The sequence below is a fragment of the Otolemur garnettii genome, unplaced genomic scaffold (assembly GCF_000181295.1).
Source record: "Otolemur garnettii isolate 467f Iridium unplaced genomic scaffold, OtoGar3 scaffold00023, whole genome shotgun sequence".
NCBI classification, from domain to species: Eukaryota; Metazoa; Chordata; class Mammalia; order Primates; family Galagidae; genus Otolemur; species Otolemur garnettii.
This window is the reverse complement of record NW_003852418.1, coordinates 12,716,259-12,731,131: the sequence shown is the minus strand read 5'-3', so window position 1 is coordinate 12,731,131 and position 14,873 is coordinate 12,716,259. Positions and strand designations below refer to the sequence as shown.

Genomic DNA, 14,873 nt, shown 5'->3' with positions numbered 1-14,873 from the left:
GCTGGGATCACAGGCACCCGCCACAACGCCTGGCTTTTTGATTGCCCATCATTGTTGTTTGTCGGGCCCGGGCTGGATTCGAACCCGCCACCTTAGGTGTATGTGGCTGGTGCCTTAGCCACTTGAGCCGCAGGCGCCGAGCCAGGAATTTGGTTCTTGTCTTGACAGTAGAGCAGTTGGGGTTCATGAGAGTCAAGCCTGACCTGTGACTGATGGGGATTCCAGAGGGGCCTCTGCTGAGGTGGGGATCCCTGGAGGGGGAATGGGGTAGGAGATGGCGGGAAGGAAGGTAGTTCCCTTGCTAGTGCTGCAGAGATCTCCCTGACAGCCTGGACTTCAGGGTCCAGAGAGGGGCCTGGGACAGTGAGGCAGGGCATCTGCCCGGGAGGGGTCAGGGTGAACTGAGGTGATAGCTGGAGGGGAAGGGTGGTGCTTGGGCAGTTGACAGGGAATAATCTACTTGAACCACATTCTCTAGTAGGTCCTCTAGGGGGGCTGCAGAAGCCCAAGGTTGGCAGAGACAAAGAAAAAATTAGGCTGTTCTGCATCCACTGATTTTAATAATTTGGGGGGACTCTATAGCTGTGACCTTGTCTTTTGGGGGTCAAGTGGCTTTTCTGTGGGATTTCTAAGGCTGCTAAGTCGATGTCTTTGGGTGAATTTCTTCCCCTTGCTGGGGCCTCAGATTCTTTATCTACATAATGACTCAGATGAGATGAGTCCTAGTTCTGAATCAAGCTGGATCTTTTACAAGGTGTGAGCATCTGGGACCCCACTCGGATCCTGGGGTGTGCTATACACATACAGCACCAAGATTCACCTAGACCAGTGTTTCCACACTGCCGGTCACGAGTCATATTGGTGGGTCAGAAATGCATTTAATGGGTTGTGACCAGTGTTGAACTGAAATAATCCCAAGCAAAAGGGAAAGTCAGAGGCATCCTATGTAGTAGAGAGAGTGCTGTGGGTGGAGGTGGTGTGAACGGGGCTGTCAGATAAAATGCATTTCTCTAAGGGTTTCATTGAAACCCAAGTTTGAGGCTATTAGCCCAGGAGTTCTCCAAGGCTCTGCCGGGATCAGCTGTGTTCAGAGCACCTGCCCCTGAACTTGTTCCACTTCAATCTCGCTTTTCAAGGGATCTTGGACAGAGCAGCCTTGGTTTCCCCTTGGGTAAGGCAGAGGTTCCAGCTTGGGGTTTGGTGGTGGGGTTTTGAAAAACAAACAAACAAACAACACAGTTAGAAACAACAGGAGACTAACCCCAACTGTGATTGCGCAGTGTTGGGAGTTTTGTTTTAGAGGCTTAAAAAGACCCCTTCCCTCCCCCCTTCTCTTTCCAGAAGAGCCGAGTGTGCATAAGGTCGCCAGCCCACCCTCCGGACTCGCATACCCCGATGATGTCCAGGACTATGGCCTCAAGCCATACAGCCCCTTTGCCAGTCGCTCTGGCGAGCCCCCTGGCCGATTCGGAGAGCCGGATAGGGGAGGGCCCCAGAACTTTCTGAGCCCGGCCAAGCCAGCGGGGGCCTCGGGCCTGAGCCCTCGGATCGAGATCACTCCATCCCACGAACTGATGCAGGCAGGGGGCCCCCTCCGTATGACAGACGTTGGGCTCCTGGTGGAGCAGCTGCCCCCGCTGGGGGTGGCCGCCAGCCCGAGGTTCACGCTGCCCGTGCCCGGCTTCGAGGGCTACCGCGAGCCGCTTTGCTTGAGCCCCGCTAGCAGCGGCTCCTCTGCCAGCTTCATTTCCGACACCTTCTCCCCCTACACCTCGCCCTGCGTCTCGCCCAATAACGGCGGGCCCGACGACCTGTGTCCCCAGTTTCAAAACATCCCTGCTCATTATTCCCCCAGAACCTCGCCAATAATGTCACCTCGAACCAGCCTCGTCGAGGACAGCTGCCTGGGCCGCCACTCGCCCGTGCCCCGTCCGGCCTCCCGCTCCTCGTCGCCTGGTGCCAAGCGGAGGCATTCGTGTGCAGAGGCCTTGGTTGCCCCGCTGCCCGGAGCCTCACCCCAGCGCTCCCGGAGCCCCTCGCCGCAGCCCTCGTCTCACGTGGCAGTCCGGGACGACGACGGCGCCCAGGCCGGGTACCCCCCCACGGCTGGCTCTGCCGTCCTCATGGACGCCCTGAACAGCCTCGCTGCGGACTCGCCTTGTGGGATCCCCCCCAAGATGTGGAAGACCAGCCCTGACCCCTCGCCGGTGTCTGCCGCCCCACCCAAGACCGGCCTGCCCCGCCACATCTACCCTGCCGTGGAGTTTCTGGGTCCCGGCGAGCAGGAGGAGAGGAGAAACTCGGCTCCCGAGTCCATCTTGCTGGTCCCACCAACTTGGCCGAAGCAGCTGATGCCGGCTATTCCCATCTGCAGGTGAGAAAGACTTTGAGAACCATTCGTCTCATAGTTTAGTTGTAAGGGGTGGCTTTCTGGTTATAAGCATGGGCTTCAAAGCCCAGGCAACTGGATTGAAGTCCTGGCTTTACCACTTGTTGGGTGTGAAACCCTGAGCCACAGTTTCCTAATCTGTAAAATGGGTATGGTCAGTGTATCTGGCTCACCAGGTGGTGGCTACACAGATGCAGTCACCGGAGAGATGGGATTGCTCACAAGGCACCTCACTCATTCATTCATTCAATATGTATTCATCAACCATTGGCTGTGTGCCAGACTCTGTTATATAGTTACCGGTGAACTAAACAGGCAAACATTTCTCCTCCACGGAGCTGGCATTCTAGCAAGGCCAATGCAAGCCAAAATATATAAAATCTACTATCTCATTTTAAGAGGAATTGATGTTCAAGGCATCTATGTGCCTCAGTATAGCACTTGGTTATATGGCGCTCCCCTCGCCTCTTAAAATGTGTAAGCCCTAAATCTCAAGGAGCTTAAAAAATCATGGCAAGCTGAAGAGATGCACACAGATGGTAGCACACAGGCTTGGGGGCCTCTCAGGACTGCATCTGAGCCCCAGTTTTGCCCCTCACTGCCTGTGTCCTTGTGGGTCTCTCTGGTGCTGCCCTCCCATTGCTCTGCTTGTGTCAGACATTGCCAATCAATTGGGAACCTCTTTCTAATCTATCCTTTCCATACCAGGCCCAGGGCAGACATCATTAATCAATCAAGACTCTCCATGTTTACGGAGCACCTTGCTGGGCCTTGGTTCCTTCCCTGTGAGAGGAGGATAATAATAATACCTTCCTCATGGCCTCCGCCTGCCCCGATTTCTATCGTAGGTGAAATGATAGATGTTAAACCCTTGGCATAGAGCCTGCACCAAGTAAGAGCTCAAATAAGGGAGTTGTTAGCATAGGAGAATCTTAGTATGAAAGGGGTGCACTTTAAAAAGTGTTTCCTCATCAGTGAGCCTTGTGCTAGGAGATTGAGCTTAGAATAGCTTTTAGAATAACCATAGTGACGGCAGTAACCACAAACACTTAAGGATGCTTCCTAGTGCCAGGAACAATTCAGAGTACAGCCATTCCTTAGCATCCATGGAAGACTGGTGCCAGGACCCCCCAGGGGTACCAAAATCCTCAGGTGTTCCAGTCCCTTGCCGTAAATGGTATCGTATTTGCATAAAACCTACACACATCCTTCTGTATGCTTTAAATCATCTCTAGATGACTTGTGATACTTAATGCAGTGCCTACACATGACTTCACTCACGTGGATTCACATAGTACTTAGAGCACAGCGCAGCAAATTCAAATTTCGCTTTTTGAAACTTTGTGGAATTGTTTTTACTGTGTATTTTTCGATCTGAGGCTGGTTCAATCCATACATGCAGAACCCACAGATATAGAAGGCTGACTGTACTCTCTGTGTATTATTTCATTCAATTCTCATGTAAGCCTGGTTTGGTATTAGTTTTTATCTTTATTTTGCTAAGAAAAAGGAGGTGCACAAAAGCTAGAGCCAGGTATCATTCTATTTGTTCTGCTAGATAAAGAATTGGAAGTCTTACACTGTTACCATTATCCCTATGGGTTTCAAATTGTTTTTTGTTTTAGTAAATGGAAGGCTTTATTTTTCAAATAAAATATTCAATTGAGAATATAGGTACATGTAGAGCCGTTTTGACTGCTCTGGGGATGAGGGTGGTCAAAAGGCCCTGACCAGTGAGCTTTGTTTAACCCTGCACCAGAGGAAAATGGACTGCAGAGAGCATCTGGTCAGGCATTTCCTCCAAAGCAGGTGCTAAGAACACCAGTGCCACAGTAGATCAGTCAGTGTTTTTAAACAAAAGTGTTTTTGGATTTAACAGTTAAACAGATGCCCTTGTGCAGGCCTTCTCAGAGCCTTTAATGTGAATAGAATGTACAGTGACTTTGAAGGCCATTTGGCTATAGCACTCTGAGTCCTGTGACTGAAGTGTCACCAAGCCACCTTAGGAAATGCTGATCATGACCGACCCCTTGTGCAGATTTGGGCTCAGAGAGGTGAAGTGATGGTTAATGACCAAACTGGAAACTGGAAATTAAATTAATTAACTAATTGAATTAATTAATTAATTAAATTCCAAACTGCAAATTCCAATCTGGGATTCCAGACTCATCATTCTTCCAGCTACAGGTACACATCAGTCTCCAAACTATGATTTTATTTAATAATTAAGAGTGAGGAGAGGAGGAGCATTTATATAAAAATATAATTGTGGTGAATTTATCTGAGATCTTATTGTTTATAAAATACTCCCTTCTTATTCTGCATCTTGACTTTGAAAGGTTATGAGTGTTAGTGTCTTTTAGCCTCTAGTGTCAGTCTGTACCAGCCAATGAAATATTTGCAGGAATTTTCTCTAAGGCTTAGAGGATAGGGTATTCAGGAAAGTCCCTTGATAATGTTTTTCTCAGGGTATGTGGACAACTCAGGAGAGGGCTAGAATTCACATGCAGAATTTCAGGCTGTCTCTGATGGTCTAATTCTTAAGATTCTGACTTGGCACCCGTAGCTCAGTGGTTAGGGCACCAGCCACATACACTGGGGCTGGTGGGTTTGAACCAGGCTTGGGCCTGCTAAACAACAGTGAGAACTACAACAACAAAAAATAGCCGGTGTTGTGGTGTGCCCCTGTAGTCCAAGCTACTTGGGAGGCTGAGGCAAGAGAATCGCTTAAGCCTGGGAGTTTAAGGTTGTTGTGAGCTGTGACACCATGGCACTCTACCAAGGGTGACATAGTGAGACTCTGTCTCAAAAAAATAAAAAGATTCTATTCCCATGTCAAAAACCTATTTTCAGAACCATATAAAGTTATAAACTGAAATTTGGGGCTATCCCATTGAATGTTCTACTCACTAGTTTTTTGATACTTCAAAAGATATTAATACAGGAGTAAGTTGTTTTTAAAAATTGAGTCTCATTTTTGCAAACATTAAAAAATTTTACTTTGCCTACATGATATCAGTAAGAATATTTGGCGTGTGGCATATTGGCCGCAGGAGATGCTTAAAAGCATTTTATCACTACAACTAAAGTAGAAATAAAGGTACTTTGTACACCCTCAGACTTCAGGGTAAGAAGAGCTTCAGGAGGCAATCTGGCTAGGAAAAAGGGGAGGAGATTTGCTTTTATAGTGAGGATGTAATTTTCAGTTGGATCGTATGTTTAGGTTGGACTCTGGTACTGATAAAGTTTATGCTGGAACTACCCCCCACACTACTCCCACTCTGCCATTCTCCCCTTGGTCCTGCTATGATAGAGAAGAGATAGAATTGGCCTATTGCAAATGATTAATTAATCTGGTTGATAGCATCATATTCTAGTAGCTCTGAGCGAAGAGGGAAAGAATATTCTGGATTAACAATTTGTGTCATATGTGAAAAATCTGGACCTAGTGACACAAATCCATGCATTTGCAACTTCAAAGTTACTTTGAGTATAAAAGCCTTCTTTGAAATAAAGCTGTTCATTCATTCATTCATCCATCCAACCACTGAACATTTAACGAGAACCTATCAACTACCAGGCATGGTTCTAGGACCAGTCCACGTGCGAGATATTTTCCTGGTCCTATTTAAAATGCATTAGTCTATAATAAGATAAGAGGCAATATGGGCGCATGAGCAGTGCACTGGATTTGGAGGGTACTGAAGAGACATTGTTGGAGCCTTGCTGTGTCTCGCTCTGTGATGTTGGGGAAATGAATTTATGTTCTCTGAGGTGCAGAAGGACTGGCCTGAACACATCTTCAAGACCTCTGTCATCTCTTAAATGACATAATTCTAACCACATATCAAATAGCTGTTGTATATGCTGGGTAGTTTTCTTAGTTCGTTTTCTGTTGCTTAGAATACCTGAAACTCGGTAAATTGTAGGAAATGAAATTTATTTCTTATAGTTTTGGAGGCTGGGAAGTCCAACATTGAGGAAGTGTATCTGGCTAGGGCCCTCTGCAGTGTCCCAAGATGGCACAAGACATCATATGGTAAGGGGGCTGACATGCTAGCTCAGGTCTCTCTTCCTCTTCTTATAAGCCACTAGCCCCATTCTCATGAGAGCCCATCAGTCCATCAACCCATTAATAAACTGATTCATAATCACGTCTTAATGTCCCTACCTGTTCATACCACCACATCGGGGATTAAATTTCTTTCTTTTTTTTTTTTTTTTCTGAGACAGAGCCTCAAGCTGTCACCCTGGGTAGAGTGCCGTGGCATTACAGCTCACAGCAACCTCCAACTCCTGGGCTCAAGCGAGTCTCCTGCCTCCGCCTCCCAAGTAGCTGGGACCACAGGCGCTCGCCACAACGCCCGGCTGTTTTTTGGTTGCAGCCGTCATTGTTGTTTGGCAGGTCCAGGCTGGGGATTCGAACCCGCCACCTTAGGTGTACGTGGCTGGCGCCTTAGCCGGTTGAGCTATAGGCGCCGAGCCGGGGATTAAATTTCAACATGAGTTTTGGAGGAGACAAATATTCAAACTGTACAACAATGCTGAGGCTATATAAGAGAATGAAACTTAATGCTTGCCCCCAAAGATCTTACAACTTCAGATGTCAAGATCTATATCCCTAATACCATTACTAAGTCAGATAGTCTTTAGAAAATAACTATTTTTTTGAAAATGTATATTATAGGAAAAATAAATATAGTCTAATGTTTATTGAATCCCTACCATGCTAAGCTTGTTATATGATCTCAATATCGCCATTTCATATTTGTGGAAACTAAAGCCCAGTGAGGTAGAGTCATTTGCTCAAAGTCACGCAGGTAGTTGGAGGTAGAGCTGGAACTTGAACTTGGATGTGTAACTCTAGTCATGCTCTTGATACTTGCTCTTCATTTAATATTAGGGATCTCATCCATATCCACACTAGACACCTCTCTGTGCTTATATGTTCAACAATTGACCTCGTATGTAATGATGTGACTAGAGTGACCTCTCCCCAAAATGTACTTTTAATTGAGATCATCAGACATAGAAATAAGAGCTTTAAAGACCCATAGATGCCATTTAGTCCATTTTCTGTGTGGTTATAAGACTGTGGATAGGAGAAGTGAAGTTGCTTGCTTAAAATCTTATGGCACATTATGGTTCATGTTGGGTGCCTGATTTCTACTTTTCCTAAAGGAAAAGAAACATATTTGAACTAACATATAATGAAATTATCTTTATAAATTGAGAATTGGGTCACACTGTCTTCAGAAACATGTGCTTGCCTCAACATCTAGCCTAATATATGGTCATGTGCTGCATGACAACATTGTGGTCAATGACAGATTGAATACTTGTATATGATGGTGGTCTTATAAAATTGTAATAATGTATTTTTACTGTACCTTTTTAGTATTTTGATATGTTTAGATCACAGATACTTCCCATTGTGTTAAAATTACCTACAATAGTCAGATGTTGTACAGGTGTGTAGCCTGGGAGCAATAGGCTATGCCATATGGCCTAACTGTGCAGCAGGCTACACCATCTAGGTGTAGTGTAGCAACACTTATTCCATGGTGTTCACATAATGAAAGATTTTTAAAAATACATCTCTGTTAAGCAACATATGACCATATCCACAATATTCAGAAAAGGGGCCATTTACAATTATTGTACAGGCTGATTGGTTCTGCTTTATGGTGCACATGACTGACTCTATTTTCTCCTTCAGCATCCCAGTGACTGCATCCCTCCCTCCACTTGAGTGGCCACTCTCCAGTCAATCAGGCTCCTATGAGCTGCGGATTGAGGTGCAGCCCAAACCACATCACCGGGCCCACTATGAGACAGAAGGCAGCCGAGGGGCTGTCAAAGCACCAACTGGAGGCCACCCTGTTGTTCAGGTATGGACTTGAATTCTGTTCCTTTTGTGTCTGATGCTTGTCACTGGGTGATTCACTTCTGCTAAGCCACTGTTTGATGCTTGTTGGGCTGAGGTATATGTTTCAGCCTCTTACTCCTTTGAGGGATGAGAAATTTAAGATTGAATTAGTATCAGAAGCTAATCTTGTTACTCAGAAGCCCTAGAAGAAAGTCTTAGTGAGCTAGATAAGTGGATAGAAATAACATTCATGTGTCAAGATACTTCCTCTCTTGAAGTCTTTCTGATTGAGAAACTGTTAGAGTTTTGCAGAGGTTTGTATGTTGACAGAAGCTTTCTGAAGCTGTCATCTTAACTTTCAGATGACAGCCCATTGAGGAAAATCAATATACCAGGGGTCCTCAGACTTTTTAAATAGAGGGCCAGTTCACTGTCCCTCAGACCGTTGGAGGGCCAGACTGTGGGCCCCAGGACAAGTTGGCTGCTAGGCAGGACAGGCAGTGGCGGCAATAACACCTCGGTGGGCCAGATAAATGTCTTAGGCGGGCTGCATGTGGCCTGCAGGCCGTAGTTTGAGGACGTCTGCAATATACTCTTGTAAAATACAAAAAAGTAAGAAAAATTAAAATGATACGTAAACTACCTAAAATATTGCTGTTTTGATCTATTACTTGTTGTCTTTTTTCTGTTCACAAGCATGACAGTTTCTAATGCTGGGTATTTATATAATTGATGCTATAGTGAATGTGTAGTTCATACTCTGATTTTTGTTTTTACTTCACATTATACCATGAACATTTATTTCCTCCTGTTTTTTCTTATTTGATATCTCTTATGTCTGTAGCTTTTGATTTAAGCTAAGATTTCTCAAAATAAGTGTGCTTTTTTCCTACAAAATAATTAGGTTGAAATATTCTTAATTATATAGTCAGTTTAAGTAGGAACTGCTGGCTGATGCCTGCCAACCAGCTTGATTAACCAGAACCTTTAATATATTTAAATGAATATAACATTTTTTTTTTGGTATTTGCCTTAAATTTGAAGTCTTCTATGATAAGAATCAGGTTCTTAATCTATAGTACAGAACCCCCTAGGTTGGTTCCTAAAAATTTTAGATCCCTAAAATTACTTAATTAGAAATTACAAAACGTAAGTAGAGCCTAGACAGACAAGCAAACCCCTAAACCCCAATATCTCCACAAGTGCTTTGGGTATATACCCATGGTTAAGGACTTCTATGATGATATTAAGGACTTATCAATCCTGGCAGCTCCTTTCTCTAAATCTGACAGTGTGGTCATCTTGGAAACTATTTCTGTTCATTTATTTATTTCCTTTACCATGAGTCACGGTTTTGTCTCTCTTTGCACATCTAGTAGTTGTTGATTGTATTCTGACATCATGATTATATACACTTGACATTGTAGGGACTCTGGATTTTGTTATCTTCCTCTAAAGGCACCTCAGTTACTGGCTGATCTCCTTGAACTTATATAAGCTTGATTTTTCACTTTGTTAGATGGATCTGTGGAAAACTCGAGACATTTCTTACTGAATGGGGCTTAGCCTTTAAACTCTCTTCTGTGTGGGTCTAGTTGGGGATTGGTTTTAGGTCCTGGGAGGGCAGGTCTAGAGTAGCTCTTACTCTAAGGCCTGTGCTTGTTCCTAAGGCATAGCCTTTTTGGGTGCTTGGCAGGGAGGTCTCTCTCACACTGACGGGCTGGAACTGCAGTGTGCCAGCCCCACTCCACTTTTATTCTCTTTGCTCTCCTCTCTACTCCTTTGCAGCCTCTCTTGGGTAAGCCTCCCAAAGTTCCCTCTGTGCCTGCATAGCCCAGCCTTTGGCCAAGGACTTGATTGCTCCTCTAAGAGCATCCCTCTTCTCTGATGCCTCACGTACAGATTCCAGCTGCTTCTGCAGCCTGGCACTCTGAACTCTGCCTCCTCAGCTCAGTGAGACCACTATACTCCACTTTCTGCATGTGGCAGGGGAACTGTCCCCAGGCAGAGAGCCAAAGTGAAGGTGGGCTTGTCTGGGTGCTTCTTTCCCCCCAAGGACCTCAGTCTCTGCTTCCTGGTCTCTGGTGCTTGAGACAGTTGACTTATATGCTTCATTCCTGGTCCATAGCTTTTATGGTGTGAGGGATGGCCTATTAATGGTTACTCTGGCCCATCTGAAAATTGCTTTTAGTAAAAGAAAGTCATCATATCATTATGATCTTCGAAGCTTATCTATTTTAGGCTTGCTGTGAGGTTGCTATGAGACTACATGTTTGAGTCAAAACTTTTGGTAGTAACAGAGAGAGAAACTCCTTCAAAGTAGATTAGAAAAAGGGGTTTGGATGGGCAGGAGAATCAGTTCAAGAGTACCTGGACAAGGTTCAAGGCCCAAGATTTCTTCCTTTGGTCCGTCCATTCAACAAGTAAATTCATTCTGCAGGTATTTATTAAGCACCTGCCTGTGTATTGGATTTGATACTGAAATACAGTATTGAAAGAATAAGAAGGAAGTTGTGATCCTCCCTCTGGGCGATTGCTCACACTCTGCCCACTCTGCTTCCTGAGACCTGTCCCCTCCTCTGAGAAATCTTGGCTCAAGTTCCTCCCCTATCTACACGATCTTTTCAGTTTTATATGCCCAGAGCTTCATCCGGTTTTCCTTCCTGGCATTTGCCACAGCTTGTAATTCTACTATTTGCATGATTATTTAGTCTGTGTCCTCCCCCGTGCCCCTCCCACCAGGGACTGTGCAGTAAATAGAAGAGTTAGGAGGCTCTTTCCGTGGTCTCTCTCTATGTCGCACTGTGTGGTGTCTCTGTTCACTGATCAACAGGTGTTTACTGAGCACTAACAGTGTGCCTGGCACGGTGCTAGACTCCAGATCAAAACAGCCAGAAATTCTCACCCTCATGGCCTTTCATTTTAGAAAGATGATGATAATAATTAATAATAAAACACTTAGAGAGCATTCACCACGTGTGAAAACCATTCCAAGTGCTGTGTGTTAACTTTAATCCTCAAAAGAGCCCTATGGAACAGGTTATGGTTAGGTCAAGGGAAAGGTCAAGGGTGAGGTTAAATGCTGGAGCTGGGACTGAGATAGTACAAGCTCTGCCTGCCCGCGGTAGGTCTGATTGCCTCGCTTTGCAGACCCCACTTTTCCTGCCTGTTCACTCATGCAGAGAAAGCCTGGTGGAAAATGCCCACGCCTTTTGCCCATCACTCCCTTCTCCCCGGTTTACATGCTGTCCTAGCTTGAACTTTGCTACCAGGACACAGGGCCTGAATTCTCAGAAACACCCATTGGTCCTGGTTCAAGAGGTGCTGCCCACTGTAGCAGCAAGGTGGGCTGTATGAGGAACTAGGCTCAGCTCACCCAGCCATCAGGGACCGGGCCATGGGAAGCTCCAGAGAAGGGCACAGGCTGGGTGTGCCGTCCAGAAGACTCCTGCTTTGCTGTGCCTGAGGTTCGTGCCTCTCCCTCTGGCTGCTCTCAGGGACCGAATTCCTGCCTGTAACTCTGAAAAACCCCATGTTATGATTTAAAAATTTGCAGCCATATCCTCGAAAGGCAAACAGTAGAATATTAAAAAAAAAAATCATTTGAATAGATGATGTGTTTTTTCAAAACAAAACTTGTATATCCCCGATTTTTTGTGTAGGAAGTTGTTTTTAAAAGTTTCTTTGAAAAATGAAGAAAAGAAGACTCTTTAAAATGACAGCTTAACTTTTAAGTGGGTGCAAAGCCCCCATCTGAAATCTGGAGGGTTGCCCTTTTTGTCCCCTGAGGAGCCCCTGAGAGGCGGTGCAGTCCTGCCTGTACCCTACCTAGATGTTTCTGGTGGCTTCTCTCTTGATCTCTGGCTTGTTCTTTATCTCTGTATCTGTTTCTATTTTTAGACTGTGCCGCAGCCTCTCTTCCCCTCTCAATTATTCGGTCCCCACCCTTTTCTCTTTTATTTGCCACACTATAGAACTTCATTTTTATTTTTTTGCGCACTCAGTGGTTTTAAAAAGAAAATGAGTACAAGACCATTATATCCTCTCTCCTTAAATATAAAATTAAAAATCTCAAAACATATGCCATGCTCAGCTGTTCTTTTTCTTGTTTTTGAATGTCACGTGGTCTTACAAGAAACTTTCTTCCGAAACCTTATATGATCTTCAGATCTCCTGATTCGTTCGTTTGGCCAGGGTTCTGCTGAGCACCTGCCGGGTGTCAGGCCCCATGCTAGGCACGGATGATGCCATGCTGGGGAGATGGGCGTAGTTCCTGTCCCCAAGGAGTTCAGGGCTGCCAGAGGTGGAAGGTGGACCAGGGCAGTTTGGAGTGATTGTTGCTGAGATGTGGATGGGTGGAGGAGGCCTGAGTGGCCAGATGACAGCCCTTTGGAATGGGAGGGTGGGGTGATACTCGGACACAAGGTGAGATGCCATGGATTTACCACCTGGGGTAACTGTTCCAACAAAACATACCATGTCAAGAGACAGAATGCAGAAGACCTGCATTGGAGGGAGGATTTTGCTGAGGAGGTGACGTACCAGCTGGAATCTTGAAGGGGTGATAGGGCCAGCAAAGAGATGAGTGATATCTTCCCTCTCTGTTTCTCTATTTCCTTTGGTGGTGGTGGGAGAGTGTTCCATTATGGAGAGCATAGCATATACAAAGGCCCTGAGGCAGAGAAGAATTAGGTGTGGCTGAGGAACTGAAGGAGGGCCAGTGTGTGGTTCAAGTTTAGCTGGATGGTTGGTGGGGCCAGCCTGTGCGGGGCTTATATGCCAAGGAGCTATGGTTTATTCCAAGGAAAAGGGAAGAGGTTTTGAGTAGGGGAGTAATATGATTCTGGTTTAACATTTTTAAGATCACTCAAGCTTCTCTCCAGGGACTAGATTAGAAGGAGTTAGGGCAGGAGCAGGGGGATGAGTTCCTTAGGCTGTGGCAATGCCAGGGGAAGGATAAGGGTGGTGAGGACTGGAAGGTGGCAGTGGGAGGGGGAGAGATGGATCTGGTGTGATCTTTAGGATGTGGATATAGGGAAGTGAAGGAGCAATTTGGCAGATGGTTCACCTGGTGGGATGGTGCTGAAAGACTTGGGAAGGAAAAGTTTTCTTAGGTGAAGATTATGAGTTCAGTTTGGGGCATAGAAAGCATGAAGGGCTTCTGAGGCATTCAAGGAAAGATATCAGGTAGGCAGTTGGATATATGAGCCTGGAGCTCAAATGCAAAGCCTTGAAGTTTCTAACTATGGAATGCCAGAGGACCACACATGCCATCCCCAGAAGCTTTAGGAAGTGTCCACTTGTAAGGACTTACTTATCATCCCTCAGTGACAACCTTTCCCTCTCTAGAAGCAGTGGACTAAGGAGAGAACCAAAGAAGGGATTGTACAAACAGAGTCACAAACTGATGAGCTGATGGGGCAATGAAAGGAAATGACTGGATTGGCCAGACGTCAGGGAGCAATAGGGAGTGGTGGGGAGTAGGGCATGGCAGTGTGTGTGCCTCGTCTCAAGGAGGTGGGCACTATTCAGTTCCCCCAGGTCATGACATGTGGAAGTGTGGGTCCCATGTTGCCTGGTTTTATAGTTTCTTTTATTTTAAAGAGAAGCAGGAAGTCTGAATTTTTATGTGAAATTTGATTTTTAGATTTTGACCACTAAATTAAACTTTGGATTAGATTTGGCTCAAGGCAAATATGGTTAAGTTCATATCCTCTGGAGTGAATAAGCACTGTGCTACTTCAGTGTATACCAAAGAGGAAGGAGATGAGAAGTCATATTTATATGATTTCTAAGAATTGTCCAGTTAGATAAGAAGCACTGTTAGCAGCCCAGTCCAGGTAAATTTTCCTGTAAGACTGTCAATCTAACTGGTATAGAAAAGTCAAGGGTTCTTTCCAAGGAGCCAAGAAGTCTTCATTCATTGGCCTGACTTTGGTCTGTAGGTATCAGATGAAAGCAGGAACCACTTGATCCATCTTGAAAGAGCCACCGCCTTTTGGTGGAACCCTGCCATCATTTCATCGTTCTATTTCAGGACAGGATGCAGTGGTCCTTTGATGGACAAAACTTCCATTCAGAGCAGCTTTGCAAGGTTGGGCTTTAACTGTTTCCATAGCTCTTCTGCATGCAGATCTAATAATACCCCAGCTGAGAGCGGTCTGTATAACGCCATTGTCATTTAATCCTTGCCCGGTTGCTTCTAAACCCCTTTTGCCATATTCTGCAATCTTGGTGCCGGGGCTTTCAAAAAACATTTTTACCACTCTCTGGGATGCATTTTTAACCAGAAGAATGATCAGAGGCCATCCTCTTAGAGAGTAATCAAAATACGAGAATGTGGAACCATAGCCCTCACCTCCATAGGCAATACTCTTGATTCTTTCAAACAGATGTTCAGACATCTGGAAAAAAACATGAGTTGCTCCTTTAGGTGGAATTCCTTCCAGATGCAGAAATCTGATCAGCATTTCGTCCTGGGTAATAGGGTAGAGGGTGGGCCAGTGGTGCACCTGTCGGGGTTACTCTCTTGCAGGCTGGAGGGTGGTAGTGAAATCTCAGGCTTTCATTTCATAAAACAGATTATGGGATATTGACATCCATTCTGTTGGATTT

At 45.3% G+C, this 14,873-nt stretch overlaps 1 protein-coding gene across 5 annotated transcripts in view; it reads left to right on the top strand.

The window, feature by feature from the left end:
- NFATC2 (nuclear factor of activated T cells 2) overlaps positions 1-14,873 on the top strand; it is a 152,470-nt gene that overhangs the window by 33,583 nt on the left and 104,014 nt on the right. For 3 of the 5 annotated variants that reach the window (XM_003787702.1, XM_003787701.1, XM_012803846.2), the window contains exons 2-3: positions 1,342-2,374; positions 8,109-8,280. In XM_003787702.1, coding sequence (XP_003787750.1) covers positions 1,342-2,374; positions 8,109-8,280 — 1,205 coding nt within the window. The remainder of the gene's footprint in view (positions 1-1,341; positions 2,375-8,108; positions 8,281-14,873) is intronic. The other 2 variants (XM_003787703.3, XM_012803847.1) reach the window with 1 other exon arrangement.